Raw genomic sequence first — 12,306 nt, 5'->3', positions numbered from 1 at the left:
TTCCTTCAGGGAGGTCCCTGCAGTGTCTTTTTTTTAAAAAAACAAACATTTTTATTAATTTCAGAGAGGAAAAGGAGAGGCGGAGAGAGATAGAAACATCAATGATGAGAGAGAATCATTGATTGGCTGCCTCCTGCACAACCCCTACTGGGGACCAAGGCCACATGTGCCCTTAACTGGACTCGAACCTGGGACCCTTCATTTCACAGGCCAACACTCTATCCAATGAGCCAAACCAGCTAGGGCCCCCCAGTGTCTTTTTTGATGTAACGAAATCAGCTTTAGCTGCCGCTGCCTGAAATGGGCTTATTTCCCCTGGCCCCAGATTTCAGCCTCTCTTCTAAAGAGCCCATTGTAGAATTCTAATGGGAGGAAGAAGATGAAAGAGGGAGGCACAGCCTGTGGACACCCCCGGGTCTTGTGGGTGCTGTGATAGGAGGGTGTGAGGGCCAGTTTCCTCACTGACTCAAAAGCGAGGTGAGTCCCTGGCAGCAGTGCCTCAGTCTCCCAGCATGATCCTTGGGCTTATATTGGGTTCAACACTATTCCTTGAGAACCGACCACCCCAGGCACTGAGCTCGTGTATATTTCAGAGTAACTCCCTAAGGTATGTGTGGTTATTCCAGATGAGGAAACTCCATATTTTGAGAGGTTCAATTCCTTGCCCAATGCCATAGAGCTTGAAGGTGGTCAGTATGGTGCTAAAGGCAGGTCCTGTTTCAAGGATTTAAAGTACGGGGGTGGGGAAGCGTTCCAGCCAGGAGTCTCGGGCTTTGAACTTGAAGCAGAGCAGAACTGAGAGAAAAAACAGGGCAGGGCAGGACAGTGTGTGAGTGAAAGCAGAGGGTGTGAAAGACCCTTCTTAGGAAAGGCCACTAGATCTAGACGTTGGCCTCAGAGGTCCAGGCAGCGGGCCCAAGAAACCTTTCCAGGGCTGCTGTGTAAGCATCACACCTCCCCACAGTTATATATAAAATCAGAGCTCAGCATCAGTGACTTTCTCCTGGATCCACAGCATTTCTGTCTCGTCCTAGAGGCCTGTTGACTCTTGTGGTGAGCCGGCATGGCCATGGCATACTCAGCCCCACATTGGGTGCCTTATGTGCCGCGCCAGCTCAGCCAGGTTCAGTGACCCTGAGAGGGGGCGGTGAAGGATTGAGAAAAGACAGACAAGAGAAAAAGCTGGGTCCGGGTGGGACACTGCCCTCTCTGATGAAGAGCTAGCGACAGTGCCCCGGACTACAAGCCGTGTCTTTATTTTATAGCCAGATTCCACGAGGCAAAGTAAGGGTGTGGTCAAGATGTTTACAACATTCTTGTGAGTTTCGATCCTACTCAATAACATGCACCTGAACTCTATCAAGCCCACATCACTCAGGCACGTGGCGCCACATGTTCGGACCATAGGTTGAAGCTCACAACTATAGCTGTTGGCTATACTTGTCCTGGAACGGCTTTGCCCTTCAAGCTGGGACTTGCACGTGGCCATGAGAGGACTGTGCCCTCTCATTAGTCTGAGGCTCGAACCTGTCCAATACGGTAGCTGCTCTCCACAGACTCTCACTACCCTTTGAGGGGCCCCAGGAGCAAAAGCAAGACAAAGGACTCACCTCTGCATCTGGCCGCCAAGTAACTTCCTACAAATCCAGCTCTGAGCAGAACTTCTGGGCCGTAGAGACATCCTCCCACTGTGATGGGGAGGGCTCCTGCTTCAGGGCTGGGCAGGAAAAATGCTTCGTTTCCTTTTGATCAAACGTATTTTCCTTGAACAACTGCTGGGAGCCAGGCAGCCATGAGCAGGGTGTGGGAGAGACAAAATCAGCCAAGACAAACTCCCGGTTTCCAATGAACCTGCAACAGAAGAGGGAAGACCCACGGGTGAGTCAACGTTTAAAACCCACCCAGCATGCCTGATGCAGTGTTGACTGGGGAGACACTTCTGCTACTTCTTTTATGCAGCGATGCCCAAGCACCCAGGGTGACTCGCAACCAAAGACACAGTGCAGTGGCCCCAAGGGCTGTGGATTGGAGACTCAGGTGTGGCCACTTTATCGTGTGACCTTGAGAATCCTTCTCTGAGGCTCAGCTTCCTCCTGTTAAATGGGTGTAACCTCACCCACCTTAGAGGGGGACTGCAAAGATCAAAGGAGACCATCTGACAACATTTCTTTGAAGAGGCACAAAGCACCATATTAAGTGAGAGCATATTAAGTTTCCTAATTACCATTAGGAAATAGCATTTTATGAAGCACACCCACAGGCCAGACCACATTTTAAAAGGGATGCCCTCCAGCAGTGCCTGGCCAGAAACTCCTCAGTTTGCTTATGGCAGCGGTTCTCAACCTGTGGGTGGCGACCCCTTTGGGGGTCGAACGACCCTTTCACTGGGGTTGCCTAAATACATCCTGCATATCAGATATTTACATTACGATTCATAACAGTAGCAAAATTACAGTTATGAAGTAGCAATGAAAATAATTTTATGGTTGGGGGTCACCACAACATGAGGAACTGTATGAAAGGGTCGCGGCATTAGGAAGGTTGAGAACCACTGGCTTATGGGGTGACTGCCGTCCTCCCCATGTGAACCACATGTCCTGTGGATGTCAGAGCGAAAGAAATGTCCACAGAAGGACACGGCCCAGCTTTCTCCACCTCAGGGCAGGGGCTCTGAGGTCCTGGGCTGCGGGGCGGCCGGGTGCATAGGGAGTTCTTTCTGCACAAGAGAATAAAAGTTCAACTTCCTTAATGGGCAGCTGGTCCAGATTATGGCCTGGGCTCTACTCTGCAGCTGCAGAAAATCAGAGCCTGTTTTCCCATCCTCATGTGTTTATTTCTATGCTCCACAGCCTCCTTTCTGTCGACTTGTTTTGCTTTGGCGGGGCCTGGAAGTCAGGATAAACAAACCTAAAGGAGCTGCGATGTTTCGGGCGCAGGCTGGGTGGGTTTCCCTCCTCTGCTTTTCTTGAGAAGCAAAGTTCTCTGGGTTTGGGGCCCTCCTGATGCGTAGCCAAGCAGGATCTAGGCTTATTTAGGGATCAGATCTGTTCTGAGAGCCCCTCAAAAGGGCTGTGAATCCTGTCCGTTCATTCATTCATTTATTCTTTCATTCATTCACTCACGCCCTCAGTCCAGTTGGTTGAGCACTATCCTCTCCGCCTGCAAGAGGACTGTTGAGCACTATCCTCTCCGCCTGCACGGGGGTGCGATGGCCATGGCCGTGGCTTTCACAGGGATTACACTGGTGAGTGTGGAAAGCCCTGGAAGAGGAAGTGGCAGGCAGTGTGTGCAGAGCACTTCCTGGGGCCACAGGCCAGGGAAACCCTCCCAGAGGAGGTGACATCTATAGGCCTTACTTACAAGGCCTGACAGCTGTGTAGCTGGGACTTGATCCCAGATCCGTCCCTTCAAACAGTACACTGAGCCCTGGCAGTGCATTGACATCACCTGTGAGCTGTTGGAAACTAGCCTGGCCTCCTCTTGGTAGATTTTTAAAGCGCCAAATTATATATAAGGCATAAGGCGGGGGGTGGGGGGGTGGGGAGTGTAATATCTCAGTCCCTAAGCAATTCTCCCATGTAGCCAGGCTGAGAACCTCTGCTTTCATCCAAGGCACTTTAACCTTTTCCTTACTGTTAAAAACACTAATTACTGCAGACCCCAGAAGGCTGTTTGGCGATAGATGGAAGGTGCTTTATACATGGAGAGGGCTGTTATTAAATACTTGTCTTGAGTACTCAGTCATGTCTGTGGTTTGAACATGAAAGGACTTTTGCTCTTCTCCCTGGCTTCACCTTGTAGCAGCTGTGTGACCATCTGCAGATTCCTTGACTTTTCTGGGCTTGTTTTCTTTTAAGGGGGAGCCATCACCAACTCTGTGAAGAAGCATGAGAAAATGCACGCACGAAGCACTTTGCACATGCCTGATGAAGTTGGAACAGGGTACACATTATTCCTTTCGCTGTCTCTCCTTAACTGGGAATCTCTCCTGGGCAGCTCCCAGAACTTGGCTTTGTTGTAGTTGGGTTTGAGGGCGGCTCTGAGCCAGGTGTGGACAGGCCCTGCAGGGGAGTAGGTAGTTCTAAGGCTACCCCAGCCCTGGAAATCGGTTCTTGAGATGGTGGCCACTGGCCCTTAGGCTGTCCTCCCAGGCCCACTGAGGGGCTCAGTAATGACGCCACTCCCTCAGTTGTGCTCCCACCAGATGCTAGAGAAAGAAGGAGATGTTTGACATCCCCCCCCCGCCCCCAATTATAAGCACAAAACCCAAAGCATATGGAGCAAAACAAAGGTGGGGAGTAATTAGATGAAGAAACGCTGGAGCCGTTTGGAGATACCAGCGCCCCGTGAATAAAACCAGATGCTGGTTTAAAAATCCCGGAATGGATGCCCAAGAGATGGTGTCAAGCTCCCTTCCATTCCCAGAGGCAGGATGAGCAGCTGTCAGGCGTGGTACTGGGTGGAGAGGATTCCTGTGCTTGAAGTGGGAGAGGGTGGCACAGCCCCTGACAGCTCTGGGGCTCAATATTCAAACCCAGGGAGTCTGGGGTGGATCCAGCCTGCTTTGTCTGGGCCCTGTTTTCCCTATGTATGTATTTACAAGGCCCAGAGAACAAAGAAACACTCATTTTAAGAAGAGACTCCCCACATAGGAGATCTGTAAGGTCTGTGCTAGGAGCCCCACAGTGGCCTCAGCCCTAGCGCCCCATTCCTGAGCCATTCCAGAGCTGCTTTGCCTAAGGAATCACATCCAGCTCACATTAGAGAGCAGAAAGTTGCTGACAGCAGGAGCTGGACTTTTGCCGAAGCCCCTGTCCACCTCCCCTAATATGTTACCGACCCCAGGAACTGCGCCCTGGGGAGAGCAGAGGAAGTTAGGAGAGGAATCCAATTGGACTGATGAACCCCCTTTTGCTCCTCCTCCCCACGCAGCAGGGTTGCTTTGCAAAGAGGGTTGCAAGGATACACTCCTGCTGAACCACTGTATCCAGCCATCCTCAGCAGCGCATGAAGACCCCTCAGAGCTCACCCATGTGTTGCTGGGCAAAGTGCTGACTGGCCAGAGGCGGGAGCTCACAGTGAGAGGTGCCCATAATGTGCCAAGTACTATCGCTTGCACCCACCACCATTATACCGTTTTAAGAAGAGGGTAGGTGTAGAGGGGTCACATCTGCCTGCAGCAGAGCCAGAATTCAAACCCTGTGCCTAAGTCCAGACCCAGTCTCTTTCCACTCTCCCCCGGTGCCTCCCCACCATGTTTCCTCCATCCAAATCCCCAAACCCACCCTGGGCCCAAGAGGCAAGTAGCTAAGCTCTGAGGCTGGTGTGTCGGATTCGCAGGCGCCTCTTTGGGGATTTTTGCTGGCAAGGACCAGGGGTTCGGTGGGTCTCTTTAAGTCATGTGGGCTTATAATAAGGACACCTTCTTCAGAAAATCAGGACTCATAATATACGAGTAAGTGGGCCTGGAATGGGAAGGTCATTCAGATCCAAGGCAGCTCTGGGGCCACAGCACTAGTGGTTCATGTCTTCACTTTAGTGTCTCGTCTGCAACATGGCTTATTAATTCCTGCCCCTGCCTCTTCTTGCTTCTGCTCGGCCTTCTCCATTTCCCCCAGCTCAGGTTCCTAAGAGAATCTGCGTGGTCCTGACCAGCATCATCACAACAGAACTTTTGCGCCAGACCCATCCTTACCCATGTGTAAGGAAGGGCCCATGGGCAGTGAGCATGGCTTACACCTTGACCAGTTTGTTGAATAGCAGCCTTATCACATCGGATGTTAAAGAGAAACAAAACCAGCTGATAAAGTGGTCAGGATGCATTTTAATCAGTAATGCACAATTGCAATCGGAAAAAGAGACCAGCATGCACTGAACTAAATTTTGATTTGTACAGAGGTGACTGGGCATTTTAAAGGGACGATGGGGAGACAGGGAAGGGGTGAGTGGGGGCTCAGTAGAGTCAGGGGAGTGAAAAATTACAAAAAGCAGGAGGGGGTCGGTTCCTATGAAACCCATCTGGCGCTTCTCCAAGTCAGGTTCCTCCCTTCCCAAAGAGGCTGGGAGGCAGGGTCCTATCTTCAGGTGTTGGCTGGACGAACAGTAAATTCTTTTGATAACCTTGAGTTTTCTCAGGCAGGCACTTTAGGAGAGGCTAGGGCCACGTGTGGCTTGGAGCTGTTAGCAATTATGTTAGTGTTTTGTTCAAATCTTTACAGGCCAAGGTTGAGGCCTCGTAGATGAGAAGGCTCAGAGGGGTCTGGTTAGAGTTTGGTCAAGGAGAGACTCTTTGTCACTGATCCCCTTAACACCCCTGGGAAGTGAGTGTGACCAGTGAAGAAATGAGGACGAGTGTGTCCTGGTGCCCCTATGACGTAAGAAGAGCACTGGCAGCATGCCTTGACCAGCCCCCTGTGAGTCCCCTCCTGCTGGCTCGCTGCTCTCCTCGCCGTCCCCACTGCCTGCCTCGGATCTGCCTGCCTGCATAGGATTTGTCCTATCGCGCTTAGCCGTAGCATCTTGGAATTGTCTCGTAGTATTTTTATGTCCAGAGAAGAAGTAGGGGTAATATACCTCTGTGTCCCCGTGGCTGGGCCAATGCATGTTTAAAGATCGGCCAAGAATAGGGAGTCTACAATGATCTACATAAAGGCAGCACAAAGAGATACAACCCAGAGTTGATGATGTAAACAGTGAGTGCATGGTCTCCATCCTGGAGCACCACCATTCCTGCCTGAGCTTGTGGGATCCGTGGGTGGGCACAGCACCCATTCTCAACAAGCGCGGCACCGAAGAGTAAGACTGGAACCAGAGAGACAGAAATCTGAGGCATTCAGCTGGAGATTCCACTCGTACCCACTAAAAAAAGTCATGCATCCAACCAGCCATCTGGTCTCCAGCCCATCTACTCCCCAAACATTTACTTAGCATTTTCAGCCAGCCAAGCATAATATTAAGTACTGAGGGATCGTGGACAAATAAATCATTATCTCTCTTTGCAAGGAACTCTTCCCAGGGGGGAATCTGATATGTACAGGTAACCCTCAGAGACAGAGCTTGGCTTGAGCTCTCTCAAGCAGTGCCCTCTGGTCTGAGGCGTGCCAGCCTGCCTCCATCCTGCACCTACTGGTTGAACCTCGAACCAGCTTCACTCTGTGGTATGGCTTGGCAGTACTGAAAGTGGCTGGCATTGGAAAGAGCACGGGTCTAGAAAGGGAGGAACTTGGCATCCCTGTAACAGCCGGTTACTTTCTCTCTGAACCTCAATTTCCTCATTTCTAGACGTGGGGTTTGAACTGGGCAGTCACTGAGGTCTCTACCAGCGCTGACATTCTGTGTTCTTACCCAGAATGTCTCAGGGACAAATACAACACTTATTTATCCATGCACCCTTGATACCTAGCACAGTTTGGGAATATGGTAGCAATCCCTTAAGTGCATCTGTGAACATCCGGGTGTCCCTACTATGGGGGTACAAGGAAAAAGCTCTGCCCAAGTCTCCCATCCAAAATGGTGCCTCCACTCACTCTCCCTCCCCGTCCTGTGCTTCTGCTCCCATCGATGCACTCATCAATACTTGGCCATAATTGTATTTGTATTTGTTTTTCAGCTTTATTGTTCATCTTTCCCACTAAAGTAGCAGTCCACGAAGGCAGAGACTGTTCCTAGATGTACCCACCTAGAACAGGGCCAGGCCCTAAGAGATGGCCAGTCACTGATTTCGCGCAACGAAGAAGCGAGCAGAGTGAGTTCAGGATGGCGGAGCAGAGAGGATAGAGGAGAGTCTCCGAACGTCAGTCCTGGCTGCCCACACCCGGCCCAGTCTCTTCCTGTTATTTTGACCTGACACCCTGAACTCTGCCTGGGCCGTTTGGACCCACTGCCTCCTCCTTCCACTTTCCCTCTACTTATGACCCCACCCGAGGCTTCTGTGGGAGGCCTCCTGGCCGAGGTGGCCCTCTGCCTCCTTGACAGGTGCTGACAGAGGCGAGGCAGGTCTGTGAGAAGTCAAGGCTGACGTTTTGGCCTCGGCCAACCTACCCAGGGCCAAGCCCCCAGCCAGCCAGAGGCCAGGCCTTTGCTGCTACTGGCTCCAGGTTAGCAGGCAGGGGGCTTCTCTGTCTCAGGCCCGGCCCCTGTCTTCCAGCTTCTCTCCAGGTTTTCCCTCTCTCCAGATTTTCTGTGTTCCCTTGCTCATCCTCAGCTTTTTTTGACAACCTGGAGGGACTTTCAGTAAATGTGCATGGAGAGGATAGTGAGAGATGCGGGAAGCGTACACATGGCATTAAACATTGCGAGGAGCCTCTGAAAGTTGGCGCCCTGTAATTTCTCAGCAGCTTGGAAACGGTGTGCTGTCCTGGTGACTTCTTTGGTTCCCCGAGCAGAATATCCTGGGGTTTTCCCTGCCCTGGCAGCATGTAGCAGACACATGGCCGGTTCTGCCTCCTCTCCTTTTTCGTGTGGCACAGATGTGGGGTTTATCAGCTCTGCCATCTTCTCCGGGGACCTGCGAAGGTCTTTGCCAAGTCACAGTCATTAGAAGCAGGAACCCCCCAGCCCACCTGGCGAAGAAAAGGGGAGTGGGGGGAGATGCAGTCCAAGGCCGCAGTCCTTATGGGGAGCAGCACTCCAGCAGTTTGCTGCTTCCTCTGGCAGTTCACATCGGGTCTCCTGCAGCTTGGCACCTGCTTGTCACCGGGTCCACCTCCACCCTACACATCCCAGGTGATTTCTGGCTGCAAAAAAATACAACTTTGACATCTTCCCTGGCCTTAGAATCATGAACACTGGAGCTGAAAGGAGCATCTGAGCCTGTCACTTCCAGCACCATTCCACACATATATGACCTCAAAGTCATCTGGGGCACGTGAAAAATACAGATCCCTGATGGCTGCCACCAAGATTCCGACCCAGTAGAGCTGAGTGGGCCCAGGAATCTGAATTTTCACGGGCAAAGCACAGTGGATTTTCAGGGGAGTGAAACTAAACCGTATGAAATGATATAGGCAGATCCATTTGTCCAAATGCAAAGAATGTACAACACCAAAGAGTGAACCCTAATGTAAACTGTGGACTTTGCGTGGTAATGATATGTCAGTGTTATCGATTGCAACTAATGTACCACTTTGGTGGGGGATGTTGATACTGGGGGAGGCTGTGCATGTGTGGGGGTCGGGGGATGGGGAATCTCTGTACCCCCCTGTCCATTTTGCTGTGAACCTAAAAGTGCTCTTAAAAGTAAAGTCTATTCTCGTAGATATGGCTGCCAGGGGGAGGGAGGAGGGGGGAGTGGGAGGGGGGCTGGGTGAAAAAGATGAGGGATTAGGAAGTACACATTGGTAGTTACAAAATATTCACAGGAACATTCACAATTCATAGGGGAGATTGTCAGTGTTATTGTAATAACTGTGTGTGGTGCCAGGTGGGCTCTGGAAATACCGGGGAGCGCTTTGTGAAGTGCCTGGTTGTCTGACCACTGTGCTGGACACCTGACACGAATACAAATAATAGTCAATGTAAACAGTAACCTAAAAAGAAAGAAAATAAATTCTATTAAGAGAAAATAAGAGGGGGAGAGAAGGAGGCTGATAAAGGGCAGTGGCCACCCACATGGTTTCTGTTGGTCACGGTTTGGGTCATGGCTGTCGCCCCAGCCCCTCTTCCCTGGGCAGGAGGGGTTGGTAGAGGGGAGTCAGGAAAGATCCCTGGAGGTAAGTGGGGGGGCGGGGGCGGGGGTATATCCAGAGCCGAGGAGTGACTGTGGGCTGCTCCCAACAGGTGGCCTGGAGTCCCTGATGATCCGGCTGGTGAATGGCTCGGGCCCACACGAGGGCCGAGTGGAGGTGTACCACGAGCGGCGCTGGGGCACCGTGTGCGATGACGGCTGGGACAAGAAGGACGGGGACGTGGTGTGCCGCATGCTGGGCTTCCGCGGCGCACAGGAGGTGGCCCGGACCGCTCGATTCGGGCAAGGTAAGGCGCTCGGAGGAAAAGGCCACGGGGAAAAGGCCCAGGGATCCTAGGACTGGTCTCCTCGTCAGCCCTCAAGCCCCCTCTGCAGCCCTCCTGCCATGGCCCCCTGGCCTCTGCCCAGATAGCAGCTCTCTGTCCCCCAGGCAAGCCGGCCTGTCTTCGGACAGTGCTGACCGGCTGCAGGGACTTGTCCCGGAAAATACATGAGAGGAGGGGCCACATCCTGTCCAGACAGGGAAACGGAGCCAGGTCCCATCCAGACTGGCCATGGAGCCCTGCACGGCTCACAGCTGCCGTCTCCCCACCCCCACGAAGGGCTGCTGCCGTTCTTGCTCAGCATCGCGTCCCTTAGACCTCAGTCACTGCTATGGACTGAATATTTGTGTCTCCCCCGAACTCACGTGCCGAAATGTTAATCCCCAACGTGGTCGTAGGAGAGGGGCCTCTGGGAGGTGATTTGGTCACGGGTGGAGCCTTCTGATGGGATTAGTGCCCTTATAAAGGGGACCCCTAAGAGCTCCCTCCTCCTCCTCCTGTGAGGAGACACAGAGAAATCTAAAACCAAAAAGGGGCCCTCACCAGGACCCGACGTGCTGGCTCCTGGTCTCGGACCTCCAGCATCTGGAGTTGGGAGAAATAAATGCCTGTTGTTCATAAGCCAGCCATCGATGGGGCTTTGCCACAGCAGCCGGGCCGGCTAAGACAATCGCACTGACCGAAAGTGGCTCTTGGTGAAATCTGTTGTGACAGCTGGCGGGGTGCGGCCACTTGACCCCACACATACTAGCCTCCCTACTTCAAAGGCCAGCGTGCACAGGGGCTCAGAGGGCCCCGCCCAGGAGGGCAGCCCACCAGGCCGCTGGGCAGAGCACTGACCTCCCACTTAACGTTTGGGGCTGAATTTCAGCCTGTTTTCTTTAAGAAAAATTGCCATTTTTTGGTTGCATAAGGGACAATGACATGACGAGAGAGAACCATCGATTGGCTGCCTCCTGCCTCCTGGACAGTCCTCATTGTCAGTGTTTGATTCCAATGAGGACTTGTTCCTAATAAGTGGAAGTAAAACATTATTTTGTGGGGGAGGATGATAAACTTTTAGAGAAGCCGAAATAGGCCATTTGGATGTCATGGCAGCGTTAGCCTAAAACAGACTTTGTGGTCTTTTTCACTCCCTCTTGATTTTTATAACGTGTGACACATGGAGAAGTCCTCAACTTGCAGTTTGATTCTTTAAACCTGTCAGTGGGAAACTGGACTTGCTTCCAGGCATGCATCACATTTACACCATGTTTTCCCCATCGTGGTCCAACAACTAATGTCATGTGACTTTCAAGACCTTGCCAGGTAGGCAGGCCAGGCGATATGAATGGGAGCACAGGAGACAGGAGCCTGGGGTGGGGAGGAGACCCAGCAGCCCAGACTGTTGGGCGCCCTTTCTCCAAGTTCAGGCTGCACTTCCTTCTTCTTCTTCTTCTTCTTCTTCTTCTTCTTCTTCTTCTTCTTCTTCTTCTCCTTCTCCTTCTCCTTCTCCTTCTCCTTCTCCTTCTCCTTCTCCTTCTCCTTCTCCTTCTCCTTCTCCTTCTCCTTCTCCTTCTCCTTCTCCTTCTCCTTCTCCTTCTCCTTCTCCTCCTCCTCCTCCTCCTCCTCCTCCTCCTCCTCCTCCTCCTCCTTCTTCTTCTTCTATATTTTTTATTGCTTTCAGAGAGGAAGAGAGAGGGAGAGAGAGATAGAAACATCAATGACACGACGAGAGAGAACCATCGATTGGCTGCCTCCTGCACGCCCCCTACTGGGGACCGAGCTCACAACCTGAGAATGTGTCCTTGACTGGAATCGAACCCGGGACCCTACAGTCTGCAGGCCGAACTCTATCCCCTGAGCCAAACTAGCTAGGGCTGCACTCCCTTCTTTCCATGGCAGTTTCTAGGCATCTCCCATGGGCCAGCGCTGGGCTCAGTGCAGAGCCACAGAGATGAGTAACCTAGTCTCTGCCCTCAGATTTTTAGAAAGAGAGGAAGGGAAAGAGAGAGAGAGAGAGAGAGAGAGAGAGAGAGAGAGAGAGAGAGAGAGAAACAGAGAAACAGAGAAACAGAGAGAGAAACATCTATGTGAAAGCAAACATCAATTGGCTGCCTCCTGCACATCCCTTACTAGGAATCGAGCCCACAACCCAGGCATGTGCCATGACTGGGAATCAAACTGATGACCTCTTGGTTCATGGTTGTCACTCAACCACTGAGCCACACCAGCTGGGCTATGCTGTCTTTTAATGTTACTCTAAATAAACCTGCAGATGCTAAAATGTTAGTCCCATGAAACAGAGAATTTTTTGCC

The 12,306-nt window shown here is 51.9% G+C and overlaps 1 protein-coding gene across 1 annotated transcript in view; it reads left to right on the top strand.

The window, feature by feature from the left end:
* Window positions 1-12,306, top strand: part of SCARA5 (scavenger receptor class A member 5) — a 107,607-nt gene that overhangs the window by 90,133 nt on the left and 5,168 nt on the right. The window contains exon 8 of the mRNA XM_081091631.1: window positions 9,778-9,972. Coding sequence (XP_080947757.1) covers window positions 9,778-9,972 — 195 coding nt within the window. The remainder of the gene's footprint in view (window positions 1-9,777; window positions 9,973-12,306) is intronic.

This window comes from Myotis nattereri (assembly GCF_964212035.1).
Source record: "Myotis nattereri genome assembly, chromosome: 5".
NCBI lineage: Eukaryota > Metazoa > Chordata > Mammalia > Chiroptera > Vespertilionidae > Myotis > Myotis nattereri.
Note: the sequence above shows the minus strand (reverse complement) of the source record. Positions and strands in the feature narration are given on the sequence as shown.